Source organism: Phascolarctos cinereus, unplaced genomic scaffold (assembly GCF_003287225.1).
Source record: "Phascolarctos cinereus isolate Bilbo 61053 unplaced genomic scaffold, phaCin_HiC Scaffold_726;HRSCAF=1367, whole genome shotgun sequence".
Lineage (NCBI taxonomy): Eukaryota > Metazoa > Chordata > Mammalia > Diprotodontia > Phascolarctidae > Phascolarctos > Phascolarctos cinereus.
This window is the reverse complement of record NW_027556098.1, coordinates 110,464,127-110,487,695: the sequence shown is the minus strand read 5'-3', so window position 1 is coordinate 110,487,695 and position 23,569 is coordinate 110,464,127. Positions and strand designations below refer to the sequence as shown.

Below are 23,569 nucleotides of genomic sequence, written 5' to 3'. Positions count from 1 at the left end.
AAGCGCTATATAAACATGAGCCGTTACTGTTGTGTTTTGTATCTTGTAAGTATCTGTTTCTTTCATTACAATGAAATGTTGCTGAGGACAAGGACTGTGTTGACCCTTTCTTTGTATCAGTAGTCCTTAGCACAGTGCCTGGCGAATAGTAAGCACTTAATAAATGTTGAACGACCGTCTGCTAAATGCTTATTGACCGTCTGACGGACTGATCTTGCAGGTGCACAGGTATTTGCCTAAGGAAGGCGCTGCCCCTGCCACTCAGGTTGGGACTGCAAAGGTAGGGAGCGAGGAAAAGTAAGAGAGGCTGGAGATGGCCCCGCCTCACACTGACTGACTCTAAGGAGGAGGAGAGGAGGAGGAGCAGCAGCAGCAGCAGCAGTAGCAGCAGCAGTAGCAGCAGCAGCAGCAGGAGGAGCAGAAAGGGGATATCTGGCGGGACTTGGAGGCGTGGTCCCAGACAGAGCTGCCCCCTCCTCTCAGCCTCCAGACTTCCCTTCCCGGGCCCTGGCAACAACGAAGGGAGTCGTAGCAGCCTTTTCCTGGTGAGTCTGAGCTCTGGCTCTCCAGGCCGGCGCTCGGGTATTGCCTTCCGGGGCTAGAGGCGTCGGACGCGGGCGATGGGGTCTGGCCTGGGAAGAAGGGGCGGGGGAGGATGCAGATGCCCAAGAGAGCTCGGGAAGACGGCGGCGCGCGTTGGGTTAACGCCCCGAGGGTGGGCTGGGAAAGGGGGATGCTGCAGCTGGTTCTAAACCCAGGTACCCGGAGGCAAGCTGGAGGCCTCGGGACCGATCAGCTGCTGGCGGGCGGGGCCACGGATAGAGGCAGAGTTTGGAGCCCTTTGGTGCTTGGGGGAGGAGGGGGAGAGCGGAGGCAGGGAGAGAGCGCAGAAAGCTACAACCGAGGGGTGGTGCCGGGTTTTTTGATGGACATGCCTGGGGCTCCATTACAGACCCCCCCCCTCGCCGCTGAGTTTTTTTTTGTTTGTTTGTTTTTTGTTTCTGCGCTGCCAGAGGGGAAGCCAGCAGATAAGGTGGGATGGAGGGTAACTAGTCTAAAGCCCTCTCCGATTTCCGAGGTTAGCCCTGGGCCTCTAAGAAGCTTTGTAATCTGCTTGTGCACTGCTCCGGGAGGAATGAATTGAAGCTACCCCTGCAGCTATGGGCTGGTCCTCTTCAAAGTTTGAAGAAGGCCGGGATTTAGGTGTTCTTTTTAGTTTTTCCCGTTGTCATTTAAAAGACCAACCTCCCCTTCACCCCCCCAAAAAAAAAAAGGGTTTGATTCAAGGTTTCCCAGTCTAAAGAGTCTATCTTTTGAGTTGAATTTGAAAGATCGTAGAATTTCCACCGATGGAATTATGAGCTGTGCATTCACAGCTTAGAGTGTGTGTGCAGAGGCACATAGGCTAGGATTTGAGAAAGCAGAGACTTTTGGGAGAAGGGACGTAGTAGTTGGAGACTATGTGGATTTACTACGAGGTGAAGTTGGAAAGGTAGACCAGCGTTACAATGTGCAGTGTGTGTTACCGGATATTCTGCCCAATATTTACATTTCTTGTTTCTAGACCTACTAGTCACGTTGGAGAACTCTGAATTATCCTGTTATCTTCCTGAACACCCTGCAGTATTTTGCACATAACAGAGACTTGGTAAATGGTGGTTAAATTATTGAACGGTATGCAGGCCCGCAGGTCCTTAGTCATTTCCACAGGTCAGTGATAGCCTTGAGGCAGACTCCGGACAGCTGTGATCTAGTCTGGTGGAACTTGGGGCTACTCTTGCCTTCCTGGTCCTTATAAGTAGTCCCCACTTTCACTGCCCTATGTTTCAGATCTGACTAGGGGTGGTTCAGGGGTGGTTCACTAGTTTCAGCTGCTGATTTGTCAGTTTCCACGTAACATCCTCATGTAGACAGCCAGAATTTCATTTTCAATTTCTCTTTTATTCTTTTATTGCTCAAAGGTTTATTCTGCATGTACTAAATACAAGGTTTTTTATTAGGTTATACGGAAGGGAGAAGAGAGGTTATAGAGAAAAGGGCATGTCTTTAGTGAATTTTTTTTTAGTGAACTTTAAGAGTAAACTGGGTGTCATTTTAAATGATTTCTTCTTTGAAGTGATGGACACAGCTGTAATTGATGTCTTTGAGTTCCTCCTCTCCTTCCCCCTCTTCTCTTCCACTGGGCTAAGAGGGTCAATAACTGCATATTATACCTATGTATATGTATACATATAATACATACATACACACACACACACACACACACACATATAGGGAGGAGCTTAGGGCTTCACCTCCTAGCCCTCAGTCAGAGGGGAGAGACCACTAAGAAGCTGATGAGGTATTTTGTGTAAAAAAGCTGAGCCACTGCCTGATGATGAGGACGAGATTTCAGGTGATCAGCCCATCCTGGGTGGGGCATAGTGTTCCTTGGGGTCCAAACTTAGCAGAACTGCTAATGGAAATTTGAGAGTTACCTGATGACCCTTAAAATCTGTGTGATAGGCAAGAAAAAATTTCTCTGAGCCTCAGTTTCCTCATTGGTAAAATTCAGGGGTTTGACTCAGTGGGCCAGAAGGACCCTTTCAGCTCTAAATTATAATACTATGATATTTCTGGCATTGTACAGCCCTCTACTTCCAGGACCCAAAATGCGAGCTTAGTACTATTGGTATAATAGTTTGACCAGTTTCTGAGTTTTATTACATTTGTGGGTTGGTCTTTGTATGTAACTACCATTTTGTAGCGACATTGTTTTGATGTGAAAGTTCTGCAGGGTTCCAAACAACACATCAACTTTTGGCATCTTCAGCTCTGATTCAAACTATTGCAATAGCCTTCTGATTGGTTTCCCTGCGGCAAGTCTCTTGACCAGAAGATAGGAGACCTTAGAGGTCATCTAGTCTAACCCCCTCATTTATGGATGAGGAAACTGAGGCCCAGAGAGAGTGAGTAACCTGCCCAGTGTCATACAAATAATAAGTGGCAGAACCAGAATTTCTTGACTTTCTTGTCTTCATTACAAAAAAAAGCAAAAAACCCTATTTTCTCATATTTATCTTTTTCCTCCATACATTCCTCCATACAGCGAGGCTGTAGTTCTTTCACTGACATCAGTTTTGTAGCACCCATGCAGTCCTTTATTTTGCCACTGGAAAAACTCCACATAGTTTATTTTTTGTATTCGTTCTCTGGATTTTGACCTTTCTGATATGTTGAAATTTTCCACGGGGGGAAACTTTCCTGTGCATAAAATCACAGAATTTCAGAGTAGTCAGGGACCTCAGTGACCAAAATCTTTGTACAACCCATACCCAAAAAAGAATCCTCACTACAAGATAACCCAATAAATGGTCCTTGTCCCTTTGCCTGAAGGGACAATGAAGATCCCTAGTGATCACTCACTTTTTTACACCGTTCTTTGTGAAAGAAATTTTTCTTGATATTGAACATAAATTTACATCTTTGCAGTTTCTGCCTCTTGCTGCTTATTCTGTATGCTTTGGGATGTGTGATGTGTAAATGCCACATGGGACAATAACTGATGGTAATGGAGAATTCATTAACTAATGATAATGAACTTGATTGTCCTCTGAGTGACAGGGAACATGCTTTTCTATGATTTACTTGGGCTTAGGAGAAGAGCTTCTTCTTTATTCCATCCCAGATTCTCTTCCTGAGCCAAATATGTAGTCATGTCTGGGGAAAATCATAGACTCACAAGTTGGCTGCCTACACAGTGACCGTATTTTATTCTCCTTACCTTTAATCATATCAAAGAAGTTGTTAGGGACTATTGTTCCACTAAAAGAGATGATTCTATGGAGGATGAGCATAGCCCCTGTAGATCACATAAAAAACCTTGAGACATCTAGGTGGCACAGTAGATGGAGTGCCAAGTCTGGAGTCAGGAAGACTCATCTTCTTGAGTTCAAATCTGGCCTCAGACACTTACTAGCTGTGTGACCCTGGGCAAGTCACTTAACCCTATTTGCCTCAGTTCCTCATCTGTAAAATGAGTTAGAGAAGGAAATGGCAAACTACTCCATTATCTTTGCCAAGAAAACCCCAAATAAGGTCACAAAGAGTCAGACATGACTGAAACAACTCAACTGAGCCTTTCAGAATCTCTCCCCTCTTTACTTTCTCACTCCTATTTATTTATGCCATCCCCTAACTATTCACATATTTCTGCAAAAAAAAAAAATTCTCTCCATGGGTCAAGATCAGCTTGGTGTCTAAAACTAGTGGTTGGTGAATTGACCTTATTCATTCAACCAGATCTGCTGTGTGTTAGAGTTTCTTTCTTTTTTTTTTTTAAAGGTTATAGATAAGGGAATAATTTTAAATTGGAAATAATAATAGTTAACATCATACAATACTTTAAGGTTTTCAAGATTATTTTATTTGATTCTCTCCACCCCCCGGTACTGTTACTCATTTTGCAGTTGGAGAAATGGAGGCTCAGAGAGCAAGGGTTGTTTGAGGTCACATAGCTAATGTGTGAGGCAGGATTTGAAGTCTTATCTTCCTTACTCCCAGTCCAGAACTATACCACCTAGCACATATACGCCTATTTCACGTATCCTTATATTTCAGTTTGGGATGCCTGTTTGAAATAGAACATCTTTTGTGATTGTTTTCCAGAAATTATTGGAACAGAACCATGGGAAAAGAATTGTTGCTGTACCTGTTGACGTACAACTTGTGATTGGATTGTGAAGGTTCTTCTAGGTTAACTGTTTCCTCCCCCCTGCCTCATGAGAGGTAGTGAGAGACATCTTATCAATCTAATAATAAGACATGAGTATACACTTGACTCTTCAGATTTCCTATAAATTCAGACTGTTGCTGCTCTTTGCATTATGCATAGTGGTGATTGGATGGGCCACCTCAAGCTACCTGATTGCTGCCATCCAAGAGATTCCTAAAGCAAAGATTTTCAACAGGACTATAATTTGGAGAAATGAGTTAACTTCATCCAATAAGGCTTCCAAGACACAATCTAAATTGAAAAAATGTCCTCTTTTGTCTCCATACCTGAGTAAGTATTTTTTGTTGTTGTTATTGGTTTTTTTTTTTTTGCTTTTTGGTGAGGCAGTTGGGGTTGAGTGACTTGCCCAGGGTCAAGTGTCTGAGGTCATATTTGATTCCTCCTGATTCCAAGGCTGGAGCTCTATCCACTGCACCACCTAGCTGCCCCTCTGAGTAAGTATTTTGTGTTTGATTTTAATTTTCTTTGGATATGATTTCTTTAGTGTAAGAAGGGAAATTTCCTCTACCAAATCACATCTGCAGTTTTGAGTCTTAGAGGTTTTCCTGGGAACACTGAGCATGGGATCTGTAGATTGAGAACCAGAAGGGACCTTGGAGGTCCTCTCTTCCCTTTATCTCCAGCCTTTCTAGAATAATAAAATAGCTACCATTTATATACCACTTTAAGGTTTGCAGAGTGCTTCACATATGTGCTGTCATTTGATCTTTAAGGCAACTCTACGAGGTAGGTGTTGTTATTAACCCTATTTTGCAGATGAGGACACTGAGGCTGAGGTTAAGTGACTTGCCTGCAGCGCACTGCTAATAAATTTGATCTTCTTGACTCCTCTATCCACTGCACCACCTAGTGGCCAAGAGGTGAGCCTTCATGTGCTCCCTGGGTGGAAGATAGGTCATTGCAATTAATTTGGGTTTGGCTGCTTTTTAAGGTGCTTTTTCCTTTGGGTCATATTGTAGTCCTTGTGTATGTTGTTCTCCTGGTTCTGCCCTCTTCAGTTAAATCTCTTCAGTTGTGTCTGTCTCCCTGTGTTTCTCTGACATACTTTTGTTTGTTCTTTTGTATGACCCAATAGTAACCGTACTCTATTAAAATTCATAACACATGTGATCTGTTTGTTCAGCTGTTCCTCAGTCTTGCATTTTTTGGTTTTGTTTTTGCTGACACGAAAAAGGTCAGCGCACATTTATGGAACTTCTGCTTTGTGCTCTGTGCCTTGGAGTCCCTTGCAAATCTCTCAGGTATGTTTTGAGGGCTGTATAAATAATTTCCTTTGTCTCAACCCAAGTGGCTATTATTGGGTCTTGAAGGTTTTTGTACCTTTCTTAAGGACTATTTAAATGTGAATAGCTCTGAAGGGTAACACTTTAATGGATTTTATAAGTATGGCATTTAAAAAAAATTTATTTTATTTTTAGGCAATTGGGGTAAGCGACTTGCCCAGGGTCACACAGTGAGTAAGTGTCAAGTGTTTGTCTGAGGCCAGATTTGAACTCAGGTCCTCCTGACATCAGGGCTGGTGCTCTATCCACCATGCCACCTAGTTGCCCCCGTAAATAGCTATTATTAGTAGAGAAGGAAAGACTATGTTATAGAGAAGCAAAAAACTGAATAAATATGGGATAACTAATCAGGATGGAAAAAATCAGACATAAGAGTTGAGTGAGGAGAAAGAACTGAAGAAAGAAAAGAATCAGATTAAAATGCTTTTGGAGAGAAAGTGAAGATTTGGATTTTTAGATAACTTTGACTTTAAGGTAAAAGCAAGATATTTAGACATTTACCAAAGCAGCATCTAGCCAAAGGGAAGTGAGATCAGGAATGGAGCATATTTAAGAATCATTTGATGTAGGGGCAGCTAGGTGGTGCAGTGTATAAAGCTCCGGCCCTGGCGTCATGGAGGACCTGAATTCAAATCCGGCCTCAGATACTTGACACATCCGAGCTGTGTGACCCAGGGCAATCACTTAAACCCTACTGCCTGATGAAAAAAAAGAATCATTTGATATAGTGACTTAATAAGTAATTTTATAATGGGCAAGCAGAATTCCAGGGATATATGAGGGATGGGGTAGGATATACTCTGAGCCATGCCCATTGGCGTGTGAGGAGGAAGTAGATTAAATAAGTTAAGTCAATGAGAAACTGAAGAGGTAGGAAGAGAATTTTTGTAGTGGGGAGTGAAAAAGATAAGGATTGGGAAATTTTTATTATTTATTTATTCACTCATTTATTTGTTTTAGATTGGGAAATTTTTAAGAAGGGTGTTGAATGCTACAGGGAACTTAAGAGAAGCTAAAAAGACTTGGCAAAAACAGATTTGGCAACTGGGAGGAATAGCCCCTAGGGAATAAAGTTTAGGATATCTGTAAAAAAAAATTAAAGCTGGAAATCTTAATCTAGTGTATGTGAACTTTTAAAAAATATTTTAATATTTTTAAAAATATAATTGGTTTCCTTCATAATCCTATGTATTTACATTATGCATTTAAAATACTATTCTTAGGAATAAGTCCATAAGCTTACCAGCCTTCGATAAGGGTCTACAACAACAACAACAACAAAGGTCAAGAACTCCTGAACAGAAGGTTTGGAAGAGGACCTAGTAGAAGTTAGATAGAATTGAGTTGGTGGGTCTCTTCCAGGGATGGGGAATTTGCTGTTTTAAGGCCACATGTGGCCTGCTAGGTCCTTGAGTCTGGCCTTTTGACCGAATCCAAATTTTAAAGAATAAAAAGTTAGAATTAATTAGTCAATCAGCAACACAGCTATGCTTTTGCATCTGGTGTTAATTTTCTAAAAGCATATTTCTTTCTTATTTGAATAATAGCAGTAATGTTTTCCCAACTTTGCTTGTCAGGGTATTGAGGATTAAATAAGATAATGTATTTCAGAAGCTCTTTGAAAAATCTACAGTATTATCTAATTTAAAGTGGTAGATTTTTTTGGAGGGGGTTAGGCAATGGGGTTAAATGACTTGCCCAGGATCACACACCTAGTAAGTGTTAGGTGTCTGAGGCGGGATTTGAGCTCCAATCCTCCTGACTCCAGGGCTGGTGCTCTATCCACTGGGCCACCCTTGAAGTAGTAGATTTTTGAAGAACATTGTATCATAATATGCCCAAGGTGTCATAGTGTAGATGGAGTACTGGGCTTAGAATCAGGAAGACCAAGTTCAAGTGCCTCACATACTTAATAGCCATGATATAGATATTGGGCAAGTCACTTAAATTCTCTCAGCCTCAATTTCATTATCTGAAAAATGGGAATGATAATAGCACCTACCTTAGAATTAGGGTTGTGTAAGGATCCAATGAGAAAACATATTTAAAATGCTTTATAAATGCTAGCTATTATTGTTATTTCAAAGATCACTTAAAAACTGATTTGTTCTGGAGCAAATTGGATAGTAGGTTGGACTTCCCCTCCAACTCTAAATATATGCTTTGCTTCATGGATATATAAAATTGCTTTGCTTATTTTACTAATTTGAAATCAGAAACCTCCAGATAAGATTGTAATGTAAAATCATTTGCATTTTCTTTAAGGTAGCTAATTTCTTATGAACACAGTAGAATGATAATACACTTTAGCAGGTTCTCATATTCCTGGCACCTAAAAAATCCCATGGTGTGCCAGGAAAAAAAACTCTGATTTTTGTTCTTCTACTTTTTGATTAATCATACTTAGAATGTGAGTCATAGGATCTTGATTTTAGGTCTGGAAGTAACCTGAAAGTAACCAATCCAAGTCTACTTTTATAGATGAATGCAAAAGCAGGGGCAGCTAGGTGGTCACAGTGGATCGAGTGCCAGATCTAGAGTCAAGAAGGCTCCTACTGAGTTCAAATCTGGCCTCGGACACTTACTCGATTGTGACCCTTAGCAAGTCACTTAACCCTGCTTGTTGACGCAAGTTTCCTCATCCATAAAATGTTCTGGAGAAGGAAATGGCAAACCACTCCAGTACCTTTGCCACAAAAATGGGCAAATGCCGCAAATGGGGCCCCAAAGAATCAGACACAACTGAAAAGAAAAAAAGACTGAACAGCAGACTGCAAAAGCATTTATTAAGTGCTTGCTATGTGCCAAGAGATGTGTTAAGTACTCGGATATAAATGCAAGCATTTTCAAGAAACTTATATTCTGATAGAGAAAACAACCCATATAGGAGAGTACTAGCCAGAGAAGAGTGATCATGGGGAATTCATTAACTAATGATAATGAACTTGATTGTCATCTGAGTGACAGGGAACATGCTTTTCTCTGATTTACCTGATCTTGGGAGAAGAAAGAGCCTCTTCTTTTATTCCATCCAAAATTCTCTTCCTGAGCCAAATATGTAGTCATGTCTGGGGGAGAAGCTCTAGCCACATAGTATATTACCACCTTAGACATATTAAGACAGAATGTTCTTACTACTTTAGGGGGACAGCTAGGTGGTGCAGTGGATAGAGCACCGGCCCTGAAGTCAGGAGGACCTGAGTTCAAATGCAGCCTCAGACCAAACACTTGACACTTAGTAGCTATGTGACCCTGGGCAAGTCACTTAACCTCAATTGCCTATAAACAAACAAACAAACAAATAAATAAATAATCCTACTACTTTAAATTGTATGATTTTGGACAAGGAGGTCAGAGGGAATGATGGTTGAAGTTGTAAGATTATGATCGGCATGCCCTTTCCAGAAATAGTATGTGTCTTTGATTGCTCTTCTTGGAACTAGAAGTGGGGTGGGAGGTAAGGTTGGAAAAGGAGTGAGAGAAGGTAATGCAATGTGATTTGGCACAGAGATGGAGCAGTGTGGTTGGTGGGCTCAGGAAGTAAGGCGAATGCTTATCAGGTGGAGCCAGGGGCCACAGGTCAGGCAGCCTTGGTTCTGAGCTCAGATAGAGGATGGAGACTAGACAGCGTGCTGTGGAAATGAGAAGCCAAGGGCTAGGGAAGTGAAGTGACTTACCTCAAGTGACACAGATAGTGTGTGACAGAGCTGTGATTTGAAGCTCTAACACCACATTCAGCCCTCCTTTTTCATGGGAATTTGTTTGTGGGGAAGCCATTTGATTGTATTTGTGACACATTAAAATAGGTATTTGTGTTCAACGCAGAACACATTTAATATATGCCTACTGTGTGCCAGTCATTGTATATGTATCTATATACCCCCACAAAAAAGTTTCTGCCCACAGAGTTATCATTTCACTGGGTGAGGGAAGTGAACAACGTAGATGAAATTAGTTAAGTATAGAATGTGTATGAAGTATGTGTAAGAGTAGGTTCTGAGCATGAAGGTGGGGAAAACCTCAACAGCTAGGGAAAATCAGGAACGACGTCTTGAGATGAACTTTACGGGGAGCAAAGGATTGCAAGGGGCAGAGGAGAGGAGGGAAGGCAACACAAGCAGAGGGGATGGCCTGCGGAAAGGTGTAGAGGTAGTAGTGTATAGGAACAGCGAGTTGCCCAGTTTGGCTGAGACTTGAGGGGAGGGGAGGATAGGGTAATGTGAAATTGGTCTGCTTAGCTCTGGTCTTCTCATCAAAAACGTTTGAAAGGGAGCCGCTGAAGTTTCTTGAGCAAGGGACGTGACATGGTCATTATCTGATTTATATGGCCTTGTGATTCCAGGAGCAATGAAGTGAAACTGGTAAATAAGAGTAGGACCTTGAAAATTCTGTGGGCATGTGAAGACACCTTAGGTCTGTAGAAAGCTTTTTAAAAATTATTTTAAAATGAATAAAAGATGGAATAACAGGTTTTCAAGGATATTCTTTTAATTAAAAAAAAGCTTCTGACACTGGCTTTAATATGGCTCTCTTTACAACTTACTGGTGTAAGAGAGATTCATAAATTCCCAGAAATAGCCTAATTTATTTGACTGGGAATAAGATAATAAGAATCATTTTGTATAATCTACTTCTAGGTTGTTTCTAAATTTTGTTTCTCAAAGTAGGCTCTACTAGTGACCAAATGTTCTTTGAAGTCCACTGGTGTATTTGTTATGGCCTTTAGCTTTCTGTTTCTTTCAGATTCAAAAAGTGTATCTAGTATTCAGAAAACCAGGTAATTGCATTGAGCAGAAAGTTAGCAAATAGCAATCCAAAAGCTAGTGAGAAGATACTGAGCATTGAGTGAATAGTAGGGTCTAATTCATTCTCTTTACCAAAGGGTCATTAAGACCCTGGAGTATACAAACTAATTTTCTTGTAATATTTTTATGAATGCATTTCAACATAATTGGTTTCTCTTGTAATCCTATGTATTTTATGTTTTAAAAAACTTAATTCTGAGAAGGGATCTGTAGGCTTCAGTAAGGAAGGAAGGAAAGATTGATTAAGTGCTTACCATGTATTAGGCACTTTGCTGAGCTGTTTATAAATATTATCTCATTTGGGATCCATGACACAAAATGGGTTAAGAACCCCTGCTCTATACCTGGCTAATTTCCCCCATGGTAGAATTGTTGTTACAACCCAGGTAGGTACAAATAAAAAGAGTTAAAGAGATCATTATTTCAAACGTCTTCCCCAGCTAACCTGCTTGCTGGACAACATACCCAACATACCATCTCCCTCCACTGAGGCTGTCTGCCCTCTGCCTGGAAGGTATACCTTCTTCACCTTTGCCTTAGAATCCGTCATTCCTTTTATAGCTCAGCTCTAAAACCAGGTGAGGTCTTTCCTGATCAACCCTAGCTATTGGTTCCCTCCGCCAAATTAATTTGTATTTGCTTTATATATTTTTATTTTACTTGTATGTATACATATTGTCTCCCTGTCCAGAGTGCAAGCGTGAGGTCAGAGGCTGTTTTGTTTTTTTCTTTGTAACCCTAATAATGCCTAAAACAGGAGACTAGTAGGACTTAGAAGGCTCTGAATAAATACCTTCTTATGTACTTCTCCTTTTCTCTACTTACACAGCTACCACTATAGACTTCAGGCCCATAACACCCCTTTGGAGGATTTCAGTGGCTTCCTAATTGGCATACCTACTCCAATATATCTTTTACACAACTTTCAAAGTGATTGTTGTTGTTATTTTGTCCTTCCTTCTTGAAGAGGACCATGACATCAGGAAGTTGATGTCTTGACTTTCAAGAGAATTGGATTTAAGTGAGGGAGGGCTGTGCAAAGTCACCAACCTCTCTCTCTCTCCTTCAGAGCCATCTGAATCCATTGTCTGTTTGAGTCAGGAGGACTGGAGATGGCCCTGTATGCAGTGGGAGATCTTGGCCTTTTTAAGCTAAAGTCTTTCCCAGGTCTCAGTTTGTCTGAGGCAACATCCATTCAATGATTAAGGATACATAAAAAATGAGGCAAAAAAAATGGTCTCCTTTACCTAGTTTAAAAAAAAAAAGCATTCTGAGAGGGAAGGACCCTCAGAATTTCTGGCCAAAACAGAAACAATTGGTATTTACAGTTACTCTGAGCTTCAAAATCCAAACAATGACCAGTGAAGCTTGGGCCAGGACCTATTGTTGGCCAATCAGTGAGAGCCAGAGTGATTTGGATTTAAGGTATGGTCAGGTACCTCCATTTGAATCCCAGTGGGCTTTATTAAAGCCTGATTTTCCAATGCTGTATGTATTTCAAGATTTTTCTGTAGCATGCCACTTGATAAACTCCAATATCTTCCCTTATCACTCTACAAACAAATATTAACTCCTCTGTTTGTCTTTTAAAACCTTTTACAATCTGGTTCAAGGCTACCTTTCTATCCTTATCACCCATCACTCCCACAAAGCAGCCAAACTACCTGGCCTCCTTATTCATCCATACATTATTGATGACATTCATTGTATGTGGCACTCTATCTCTGCCTCCATGTCTTTGTACAGTTTCCTATGTCTGGAACATACTTTCTTCTCTTAGAGAACCTAGTTTCCTTTAAGGTTCAGCCTAAATGCTACCTCAGCATGAAGTATTAAGAAAACTGGGTAATTGCATTGAGTGGAAAGTTAGCAAATAGCAATCTAAGATACTTTTCTTCTGATATTTTAATAAATGTATTTTAATATAATTTGTTTCCCTTGTAATCCTGTGTTTTGAAAAGCATAACTCTATATAGACTTCTGGAAAGGAAGGAAAGGAGGGAGGAAGGAAGGAAGGATTAAGTGCTTACTATGTGTCAGGCACTATGCTGAGCTCTTTATAAATATTATCATATCTCACCTTCAACATGAAACCTTTTCCAACACTCCCAAGTGTTAGTACTTCTCTAACTTAATTAACTTACTAACTGCCAAGTACTTAACTAATTTCCCCCCCCCCCATTGTTGTTGTTCAGTTTGTCCATCTTTTCTAGAGCCCCTTTGAGATTTTCTTGGCACAGATACTGTCGTGGTCTGCCACTTCTTTCTCCAGCTCATTTGACAGATGAGGGAATTAAGTGACTTGCCCAAGGTCCCACAGTTAATAAGTGTCCGAGGCCAGATTTGAACTCAGGAAGAAGAGTCTTCCTGCCTCTAGGCCTTAAATCCAGATTCTGTCTACTTAGCCACTTAGCTGCCCACCCCCTCACCCCCATCTATCTATGTGCATGCTCTCTCCTCCAGCTAGATTAGAAGCTTCTTGAAGGCAGGGGCTGCCTCCCTTTTGCCTCTTACCCTCAGTGCTTAATAGAGAGGAGACAGCACATATGGGGGAAGTGGTGTCCAGGAGAGGGAGTTCTAGTCTGAGGAAGCCATAGGGATGTGGCTGTGAGTCGCTGGGATTGTAAATGAAGCTATAGGGCAGGTGATTGTCACATTCTGTCCAGTAGCAATGGTAGTATCGATTTGATTACTCTTCCCAGAGTTAACCATTTACCTAGGGGTTTGGAAGTATTGCCAGGGCATATAGGTAAGATGCCCAGGTAGGTACTACTTTCTTGGTGGATGGCTAAATGGAATAGGAAGCATTACCTACAATATGGTGAGTTTGTACTCACCTGCCAAATGGGACAGCTCAGCTGTGGGACAGAACTCCCATTAGAGGGGTGAGTGGGGTGGGTGAGCAGTATGGTACCTGAAGGTTTCTTTTGGGAGCTTTCCTGACCTCTACAGGGAGAAGAGGGACAGTGTCAAGGCAGATGAGGAGATGCCTTACTTCCTGAAATCAGCACATAATCTTTAGTATTTCTTCTTCTTTTTTTACAGGCTTCTCTTACTAATGAGTACAAAGTAACAAAAAGTGGTCTAAAATGGATAAGGGAAATTCCAGAATTATAGAGATCTTAACACTTAACATTGTACTTTCATGAAAATGTTCAGAGTAAGGCCACTTAATCTTTCTTAGTCAAGAGGCTGTTGCAGTGGATAGAGTGTTGGAATTAGAGACAAGAAGACCAGAATTCAAATTATGCCTTAGACTCTTACTAGTGGTATGACCCTGGTACTAGCTGTGTGACCCTGGACAAGTCACTTAACCTCTCTCTGCCTCAGTTTAAGCTTTATAGCTTAAAACTGCACTAAGACTTTTGGGATGCCCCCTATGAAAACACTACAAATCTTAAAGAACCTTATGAGTGCCAGCTGTTATTATTAATGGTAGTAGTCATTGTTATCCCCCTGCCTTCTTTTTTGAAACTCACATTCTAGATTTTATCTTTTGAGGTAGGCTGTTCCTTCCTGTTTGGGCTGGAATTTGGAAGACTTCTAGGATTGAGGTTACTTAAATCCAATTTTCAGTTCAGTTAAAAAACATTTATTAAGTTCCTCCATGCAGAGTACTATGAGCCCAAGAGCCCATGTCCTCATGGAACGTATAGCCTAGGATAAGACACAGACACATAATAATTGCATTAGACGTAGAATAGAATGTTATAACAAGTATAAATGGGAAGGCCTGTGAGCTTTTAGAAACAATTTTATGGAGGAGGTGACATTTGAGTTAGGCTTTAAAAGAGGGGTCAGGATCAACATCTCACATTCTATAACAAGATAAGCTCAAAATAGGTATGTAATTTAGACACAGTGGGTGATAACATAAGCAAATTAGGGGAGCATGAAAAAATTACCTTTCAGATCTATGGATAAGGGAAGTTCATGAGGGAGAAGAGAGAGAGAGAGAGAGAGAAAGAGAGAGAGAGAGAGAGAGAGAGAGAGAGAGAGAGAGAGAGAGAGAGAGAGAAAGGATTATATGAGATAAATGGATAGTTTTGATTACACAAAAAAAATGAATAATTTTGATTTTTATACAAACCAACCAATGCAGCCAAAATTTTAAAGAAAATGGGAAACTGGTAGGAAATTTTTATATCAAGCTTTTCTGATAAAGGTCTCATTTCTCTAATACTCCAATTCTCTACTCCAAATTTGTAAAATTAAGAGGCATTCCTCAGTTGATAAATGGTCAAAGGATATGAACAAGTATCTTTCAGAAAAAGAAATCAAAGCTATTAAGATGTTCTAAATTATTAATAATTAGAGAAATGTAAATTAAAACAACCCTGAGGTACCACCTCATATCTATCAGATTGGCTAACATGACAGAAAATGAAAGTTACAAATGCTGGAAAGGATGTGGAAAAATGGGGACTTAATATGCTGTTGATGGAGCTGTGAGATGGTCTAACCATTCTGGATAACAATTTGGAACTATGCCTAAAGGGCTATATAAATCTATGCATACCCTTTGGCAAAGCAGTACTACTACCAGGTCTGTTTCCCAAAAAGATCAAAGAAAAAGGAATAGGACCCATATGTGTAAAAATATTTATAGCAGCTCATTTTGTGGTGGCAAAGAAGGGGAAACTGAGGGGATGCCCATCCATTGGGGAATGATGATATGTGGTTGTGAAGGGATACTGTTGTGCTGTTAAAAATGACAGAGGATGGTTTCAGAAAAACCTGGGAACACTTATATGAGCCAATGCAAAGTAAAGCGAGCAGAACTAGGAGTACATTGTATTAGCAGTACTGTTAATAATGATCAACTATGAAAGACTTAGCTACTCTGGTCAATGCAATAATCTGTGACAGTTCCAAAGAACTGAAAATGAAAAGTGTTCCACCTCTAGAGAGAGAATTGATGGACTCTAAATGCAAATTGAAGCACATTTTTTTTTCACTTTTTAAATTTTTCTTGCTTCCTCCCCCCACAATGTGGCTAATATGGAACTATATTTTGCATGACTTCATTTGTATAATGGGTATCCTGTTTCTTGCTTTCTCACTGGGTGAGGGAACAGAGTAGAGGGAGGGAGAGAATTTGGAAGTGAAAATAAAAAATAAAACAATTTTAAAAAACTAGGATGGGTAAGAAATCCATTGGCATAGAAGGGAAGGGATGACATTCTAGCCATAATCTGTTGGATACGAGAGAAAAGAGTGTGATAACACCAGGATTTTCCCATTTGGGAGACTGAGTAAATGGTGCTGTCACGAACAAAGCAGAAGTAGATTTAGGGGGAGGGAAGGGTTGGCGTTGCAGTATTGAGTTTGAGGTGGTCATGGGATGTCAAGATATACACTACATGAAGATTAGGTTTGGCAGGTCTGAGAGGTATCTCATCTTTTCTAGAATCTGCTTCCTGCCCTTACTTCTTTGAGTGTGAAGATCCCTTCTTCCTCTAACCTCATTTCATGGTGGTCATGTATTGGATATTCAAGACATTGGACATTCTCCCTTCACCTCTCTTCCTTTCTCCCTGACTGTTTTTTCTTGAAGCAAATTCACTACCTGGGTATAAATAGCTATTCTCCTTTAAGTGATGTTGGACTTTTGTTTTTGTCCTTCCTTGGAATTTGGGTCTCCTTTCTGGGAGTTGTGTAGTTGGGGACCACAAGGCCTAGGCTACTGTGAAACTGCTTTCTAAGCCTAGGCTTTCCTTGTTGGTTCCATCAGGATATCCCACTTGCCTTGATTCCTTTTCCTTTTTGAAATGCGTCAAATGGGGAAGCTAGGTGGATCGGTGAATAGAGCTCCGGCCTTGGAGTCAGTCTCAGATACTTGACGCTAATTAGCTATGTGACCCTGGTCGAGTCACGTAACCCCAGTTGCCTCACCAAGGAAAAAAAAAAGGAAAGAAAGAAAGAAAGAAAAAGAAATGCATCAAATTTCCACCCTACTGGCAGAGTTGGGGTAACAGATGTATCCTTGGACTGGTAAACATTTTGTACCTTTCTCTGGCCCAGTTGCTTGTTCTGCTTGTTTACTATGTTTTTAGCTGCATAATTCAAATCCCTTCCCCAAAGAGGTTTTAATGAATGATTCATTCTTTATTTTGATGTTCTCACCGCTCAGTCAGAAGATGGTTATTGTGCTTCATGATAGATCCTCTAGAACTGTGGCTGGTTCTTATATTGATCGGAGTTCCTAAGTCCTTGAGTTGTTGTATTTGCCATGTTGTTATGATATAAATTATTCTTCTAGTTCTGCTTATTTTGCTCTTCATTAATTCATGCAAGTCTTCCAAAGTGTCTTCTGAAACTATTTGAGGTAATATATTTTTTAAGTGCTTTGCAAACCATAAAAGTGTTAATAAATGTTAACCATATGCTATTATTTTGTCATATGGCTAGTCATTTGGAGTTTGAGGATAGAAGAACTAGAATAATAGAATGTTAGAAATGGAAAGAACTTTACAATTCATCCGTTCAACCCCTCTCATTTTATAGATGAAGTTGAGGTGTAGCGTGGTCCTAGATCATGATCCCAGAGATAGATAGTGATAGACCTAAGACTCAGACCTAGGCCTTCTGACTCCAGAGTATACTCCATCTTTGGTCCACTGGAATCATGATTTGTCATGGCATTGATTAGCATCTCAAGACTTGCAAGTTATTTTTCCTCATAATTTTGTTATTGTATAAATTGTTCTGGTTCTGCTCACTTCACTGCATTGGTTCACATAGGTCTTCCCAGTTTTCCCTGAAATTGTCCATTTCATCATATCTTATGGTACAATAATATGCATTGCGTTCATGTGCCATGATTTGTTTAACCATTTCCCAATAGAGGGGTACTCCCTTAATTTTCAGTTTTTTGTTGCTACAAAGAGAGCTACTGTTAATATTTTTATATGTATGGGTCCATTTCCTCTTTCTTTGATCTCTTTGGTATATAGGCCTAGAGGTATTATTGATGGGTCTAATTAGAATTTTAAAATCCTATTCCATAATGATAATCATCGTACTTTAACAGAGCTTAAATTAAAACTGTTAGAGCACCATACAGTTTTAGAATACAAAGGAGCCTTATTTTCTCTTCTACTTTTCTTTCCCAATAAGAGAAGCAAGAATTGAGTTTTTTCCCAGTGTTCCCATTTTGGATATGAGAATTTCATCTCTAAGGCACTTTGGTAGCTTGGAAACTAGACTTGATGCCTGTGTGCGTTATTTAGGAGGAACCAGCAAACTTATTTTCAAGTCAGATCTCACATGGGGAGAAGTACAGAGAGAGAATCCTAAAGTTCAGAGCGGCCGTTACCACCCAGAAGACTGTCAGGCCTTACAACGGGTTGCCATCCTAATTCCACACCGGAATAGGGAGAAACACTTATTGTACCTGCTGAAACATCTCCATCCATTTTTGAAGAGGCAGCAAGTGGAGTATGGCATCTATGTCATTCATCAGGTAAGCAGTTACTGGAGTTGGTCCCCTTGATCCTATAAATCTACTTTATAAAGTTCTACTTGACTACATGGTCATCTTTCTAATTTTTCTTGGGTAAAATTGCCATCATTCAAACTTTCTTGGGTAAAATTGTTATAATTCAACCTTTCTTGGGTAAAATTGCTATTCTTTTTTTTTTAAATCCCTGAAAAGGGGAAAACAACATTTTTGTCCCATGGTATGTGGATTCCATTTGACCAAACTCTGGAAAATTTTACTGCCTCTTAAATGAGCTTGCTGAATGAGGAAAGCTATTTCATACTTTTTCGTGTTATGAGTGCTCTCATTAATTACCTTCCTAAACTATTGCAGTAGCCTCCTAATTGGTCTTTTTGCTTCCTGTATCAGCATCATCCAGTCCATTCCTCATATGGTTACAAGAAAGATCCAGTCATGTCACTCCTCTGTTCAAAAACTTTAATGATTTCTTATTGCCTACCAACCAAAGTTCAAACTAAAAGCCTGATTAAATTCTCTTCCTAATATTCCTCAGAATATTTATTGCATGCCACATAAGCAGATGTTTTAATATTTTTTTCATAATCAAGAGTGATTATTATATGAGGAAGGACTAGAAAGAAGCAGTTATTTGATGGAATCATGTACTAGTGCCTTTTGTTGTACTGTGGCTTTGGAAGTACTAAAACAGCCATCTTTGCCATTTTGCATTTTGCCTTTCAGTAATTAATTAAAATAGACCTACTGTTGACTTTTCATTGCCATCAGTCACTCATTTAACTTTGTTGGTTCACCATAGTATCATCTAGTTGTGAAAGACTTCACACTCTTCTTGAAAAGGTACAGTATAATGAATTTGATTACCAAGACGTATAACATTAATGTAAGATAAGAAAAAGTTACAAAAATTTTATGTATTTTTATATATCATTAACAGAAAGTGGGGGTGGGGGAGATTAAGAGAGAAATACTATTTATAAAAATGAAAAAATGTATCATCTGTGATATATATATATATGACACACACACCCCACACATTCTTACTAGCTGTATGATCTTTAGTTGTCTGCAAAAGGAAGAGATTGGATTACATGATCTCTAAGGTCCTTACAATAAAGAAATCTATTCCTTTAAGGAAAGTTCATCAATTAAACTTTCCTGTAAAATTTGAAAAAATAATTGTTCTGCATTTAAACAGAAAGGAAAAAAAATTAGCATTTTCATATATTCTGTAGAACAGGAAAAAAAGGTGATTGCATATGAATCCATCAATCTGTTTACATAGAGCTTGCCTTTTTCTAAAAAAAAATTTTGAATTCCAAATATTTTGTCTCCTTCTAGCTCCTCTCCTACAGTTGGAGAAGGCAAGCAATATCCCACTCATTATAATGTGAAGTCATGCAAAACATTTCTATATTAGTCATGTTAAAAAAAAAAAGGAAGAAAAATAAAGTAAAAAAAGTATGCTTCAGTCTGCACTCAGAATTCATCAGTTCACTCTCTGGAGGTGGACAGCATTTTTCATCATGAGTCCTTTGGAGAATAACTAAGTCTTTCACAGTTGATCATTGTCACAATATTGCTGTTACTATGTACAATATTCTCCTGTTTCTGCTCACTTCCCTTTGCATCAGTTCACATATGTCTTGCCCAGGTTTTTCTGAAAATATACCCCTCATAATTTCTTATAGCATAATAGTATTCCCTCATAGTCATATATCATAACTTGTTTAGCTGTTCCCCAATTGATGAGCATCCTCTCAATTTCCAGTTCTTTGCCACCACAAAAAGAGCTGCTATAAATATTTTTGTACATATAGGTCCTTTTCCCTTTTCTTTCTTCTATTTGAGATACAGAGCTAGTAGAGGTATTGCTGACTCAAAGAGTATGCAGTTTTATAGCCCTTTGGCTAAAGTTCCAAATTGTTCTCCAGAATAGTTGGACCAATTCACAAATCTGTCAACAGTGTATTAGTGTCCATTTGCCTTAAAAAAAAAAGTAATAAATCCAGTGTATTACTTTGAAAGCTATCATGCTTTTGTCCTGAAAAACTTTTTGAAATCATTCCAGAAAAGTAATTAAAAATCTAAGAAGCCAAGCAAAATTATCAATAGTTTAGTAGTTGTAATAGCTGAGATATTAGTTTTAGGCCAGATAATATAGAACAGCAGTGTTTTGTGTTTTTGTTTAGTTTTTATTTTTTTTAAATTATAAATATAATAATATATATAACTATACATAAATTATAAATATAATCCGAACAAACCCAAACAAAATAAGGAGCAATAAAGAAAATAGCTTTACCAAAATAATAACAATAACTCATATCCTCTATCTCCTTTTGATCCTTTTTTACTTTGGTATATTTATAGACATTTTTGCTGTCTCACTGTCTCTCTGTTTACAATAATAGTCAGAATGTATGTTCTTCTAATACTGCTTTCTTTGCTTTGCAAAGCTTTGTATAAATTTTCCCTCATTTCTTTGTATTCTTATTTGCCATCTGTGTAATAGTATTCCACTATGTTACTACATCACAATTGATTTGGCTATTCACAAACATAGAAGTTGCTTCCCGTTTTTTTAAAATTACATATGAAACATCTATAAATATTTTTGTACACAGATTTTTTTGTCCATTTAATAATGTCTTGAGGATGGAGTCCTGGAATCATTACGATACAGCTAACTTTTAACTTTTTGTTGCGTTTTACTAGATTGCTCTACAAAAAGATTGCTCCAATTTACAATTGCAGCACTATGTAATAAATGCTTGTTGCCTAAAAGTCTTTTCGGTATTCAATAACACAGTTTCAAATTATTTTAGATGAGTTGATAGGTATAGGGCAAAATCTCAAAGTTGTTTAAATTTGTATTTCTATGATTTATTTGAAATACTTGAATTTAGAGAATTATTAGTAATTTATATATCCTTTTTCAAAAATTGCCTATTAATATTTTTCAGTCATTATGTGTGGAAGAGCAGGTAATACTTTTTTAAAAAAATTTTTTGGTGAGGTCAGTTGGGGTTGTGACTTGCCCAGGGTCACACAGCTAGTGAGTATTATGTGTCTGAGGCCGGATTTGAACTCAGGTCCATCTGACTCCAGGGCTGGTGCTCTATCCACTGCACCACCTAGCTGCCCTGAAGAGCAGGTAATACTAATAAATTTATATTACCTTTATCACAGTTACCAAAAGATTTTTTCCCTCCCTTTCACACCCCTTTGAATAAAATCTTTTTATATTTACGTAATCAAGTCCATCTATTTTGTCTTTAGCGAACCCGTCCATTTATTCAGTAAGGTAATACTTTTTCTTCCTTCCAATTAAATCTTTGCGATATTTGGTTTGTTTGATTCCTTTTCTCCAGCATTTTGTAATCTTGAGTTTATCATACACTGGCCTATAAATGTTTGGTTCCATTTCTGTATTCTCTCTTTTTGTCCACTGAGGTTTTTTTTCTTTCTTTTTTTTTTTAATCAAAACCATCTGGTATGGATGAGTACTCCTTTAAAAAACTTGAAATCTGGCATTCTTCTCCATCAATTTTATTCATGGTTCCCCTTGATATTTTTTGGATCTGTGTTGATAGAGGGAGTTTTCTTCTGTGGGAAGGAAGGGAGGGAGGAAGGAAGGAAGAAAAGAAGGAAGGAAGGAAGAATGAATTTACTAAGTACCAGTCACAGTGCTCAGTGCTTTACAAACCTCACAAGTCTGAGAAGTAGATGTGGTTATTATCATCACTTTACATATGAGAAAACTGAGGCAGACTAAGGTTAAATGACTTGCCCAGGGTCACACAGCTAGTAAGTATTTGAGGTTGGATGTGCACTCATTTCTTCTTGACTCCAGGCCCAGCATTCTATATACCACACTACCTACTTCCTTTGCGTCAGTGAAATCACAGGTTACCCTACGCTGTGCAATGGAGATACTATAAGACAGCTCCTATCTAATTTGTATCTGTATTGCTTCCAAATATTTTTTGATTGAGTTACTCTCTGAGCTTGTTTTTCTGTATTTGCACTACCCTTTTATTGATCCAGCTTTCAGCTATGTCTTTCTTTCTATATTTACTAATTACTCTATGCTGTTGTCTGTTTTAGTGAGCTTTGCCATCATCTCCTGTCAAGCTGAATTCTCTTTCATTATTTTCTCCTGGGACTTTATAGTTTCATTCATTTCTTTTTTTTTTTAACTTTTTCTCTCCCCCCCATTTTAATTTTTCCTCGAATTCCTTGAGTGTTACCTATTTGAGTGTTTTTTTCCAGTTTCTTGCATCATTTCTTATGCTACTCCTGATATTGTTTTGATAATTTATTTTCTCTCCTTACCCCCCTTCTTTGTACTATAAAAAAAAAATTCTTGTAACAGGTATACCTAGATAAACCAAACAGATTCCCATATTGGTAACATACAATGATGTGTGTTTCATTCTGCATGTTTATTTCATCCTCTCCTTGTTAGGAGATGGGCAGCATTCTTCATCACTAGTTCTCTGGAGTCATGACTGGTCGTCAAGGTGATCAGAGTTCTAAAACTTTCAAAGCCATTTTTACAATGTTGTTATAATATTTTGACTTTTAAAAATTATAGCAGAGCTCTTTGTTTCACTCATCTTATTTTTAGTGAGGTATAATTTTCTTATGGGAGTTTCTGACAATTGTGTCTGTTTTTTGTATTCTGTCTGAAGGGGCATTATGAGGCATGTGGCTTGCTTGTGACTTTTCATTCTCCTTTCTTGCTGGAAGTCCCAAAATTGTCTTTTGTGTGTTATGTGTACTCTTCATAGTCCATTGATGGCCTTTGTATAAATTAATTGTGACATATATTTATGCCCATTTTATATAACTTGGGACATACTTTTTCTTTTGTGATTATGGCAGGTTTATTATTGTTGTAACTTAGATTTTTGGATGTTGTTGGCCGCAATTAGAATCTCTTTAGAATTATGGATCCAGAGCTAGAAGAACCTGTAGCAGTCATCTGATTCTTTATTTTGAGTTCTTGATAAGGTCTATAATCCCTAATTGAGACCTTGATGCTGTAGAAAAATACAATGTACTTTGTAATGATCAGCTCCGTATTGCTGCTTTTAGGCACATAAAGTGGCTTAAAGTGGGCACTGCCCAGATTTTTGTTATGATTAACTGTCTAGTGGAATATTTATGGTTGAATCAGTTTACAAAGTGGAAATACAAAATACAATTGTAATGTAATAGTGTGTGTATTTATCATGTT

The 23,569-nt window shown here is 38.8% G+C and overlaps 1 protein-coding gene across 1 annotated transcript in view; it reads left to right on the top strand.

Moving 5' to 3' along the window:
* Positions 1–393: 393 nt before the first annotated feature.
* Positions 394–23,569, top strand: part of B4GALT4 (beta-1,4-galactosyltransferase 4) — a 37,721-nt gene continuing 14,545 nt past the window's right edge. Inside the window, exons 1-3 of the mRNA XM_020985858.2 lie at positions 394–545; positions 4,648–5,044; positions 18,095–18,327. Of these exons, the coding sequence (XP_020841517.1) occupies positions 4,804–5,044; positions 18,095–18,327 (474 nt within the window). The 5' untranslated portion in view covers positions 394–545; positions 4,648–4,803. The remainder of the gene's footprint in view (positions 546–4,647; positions 5,045–18,094; positions 18,328–23,569) is intronic.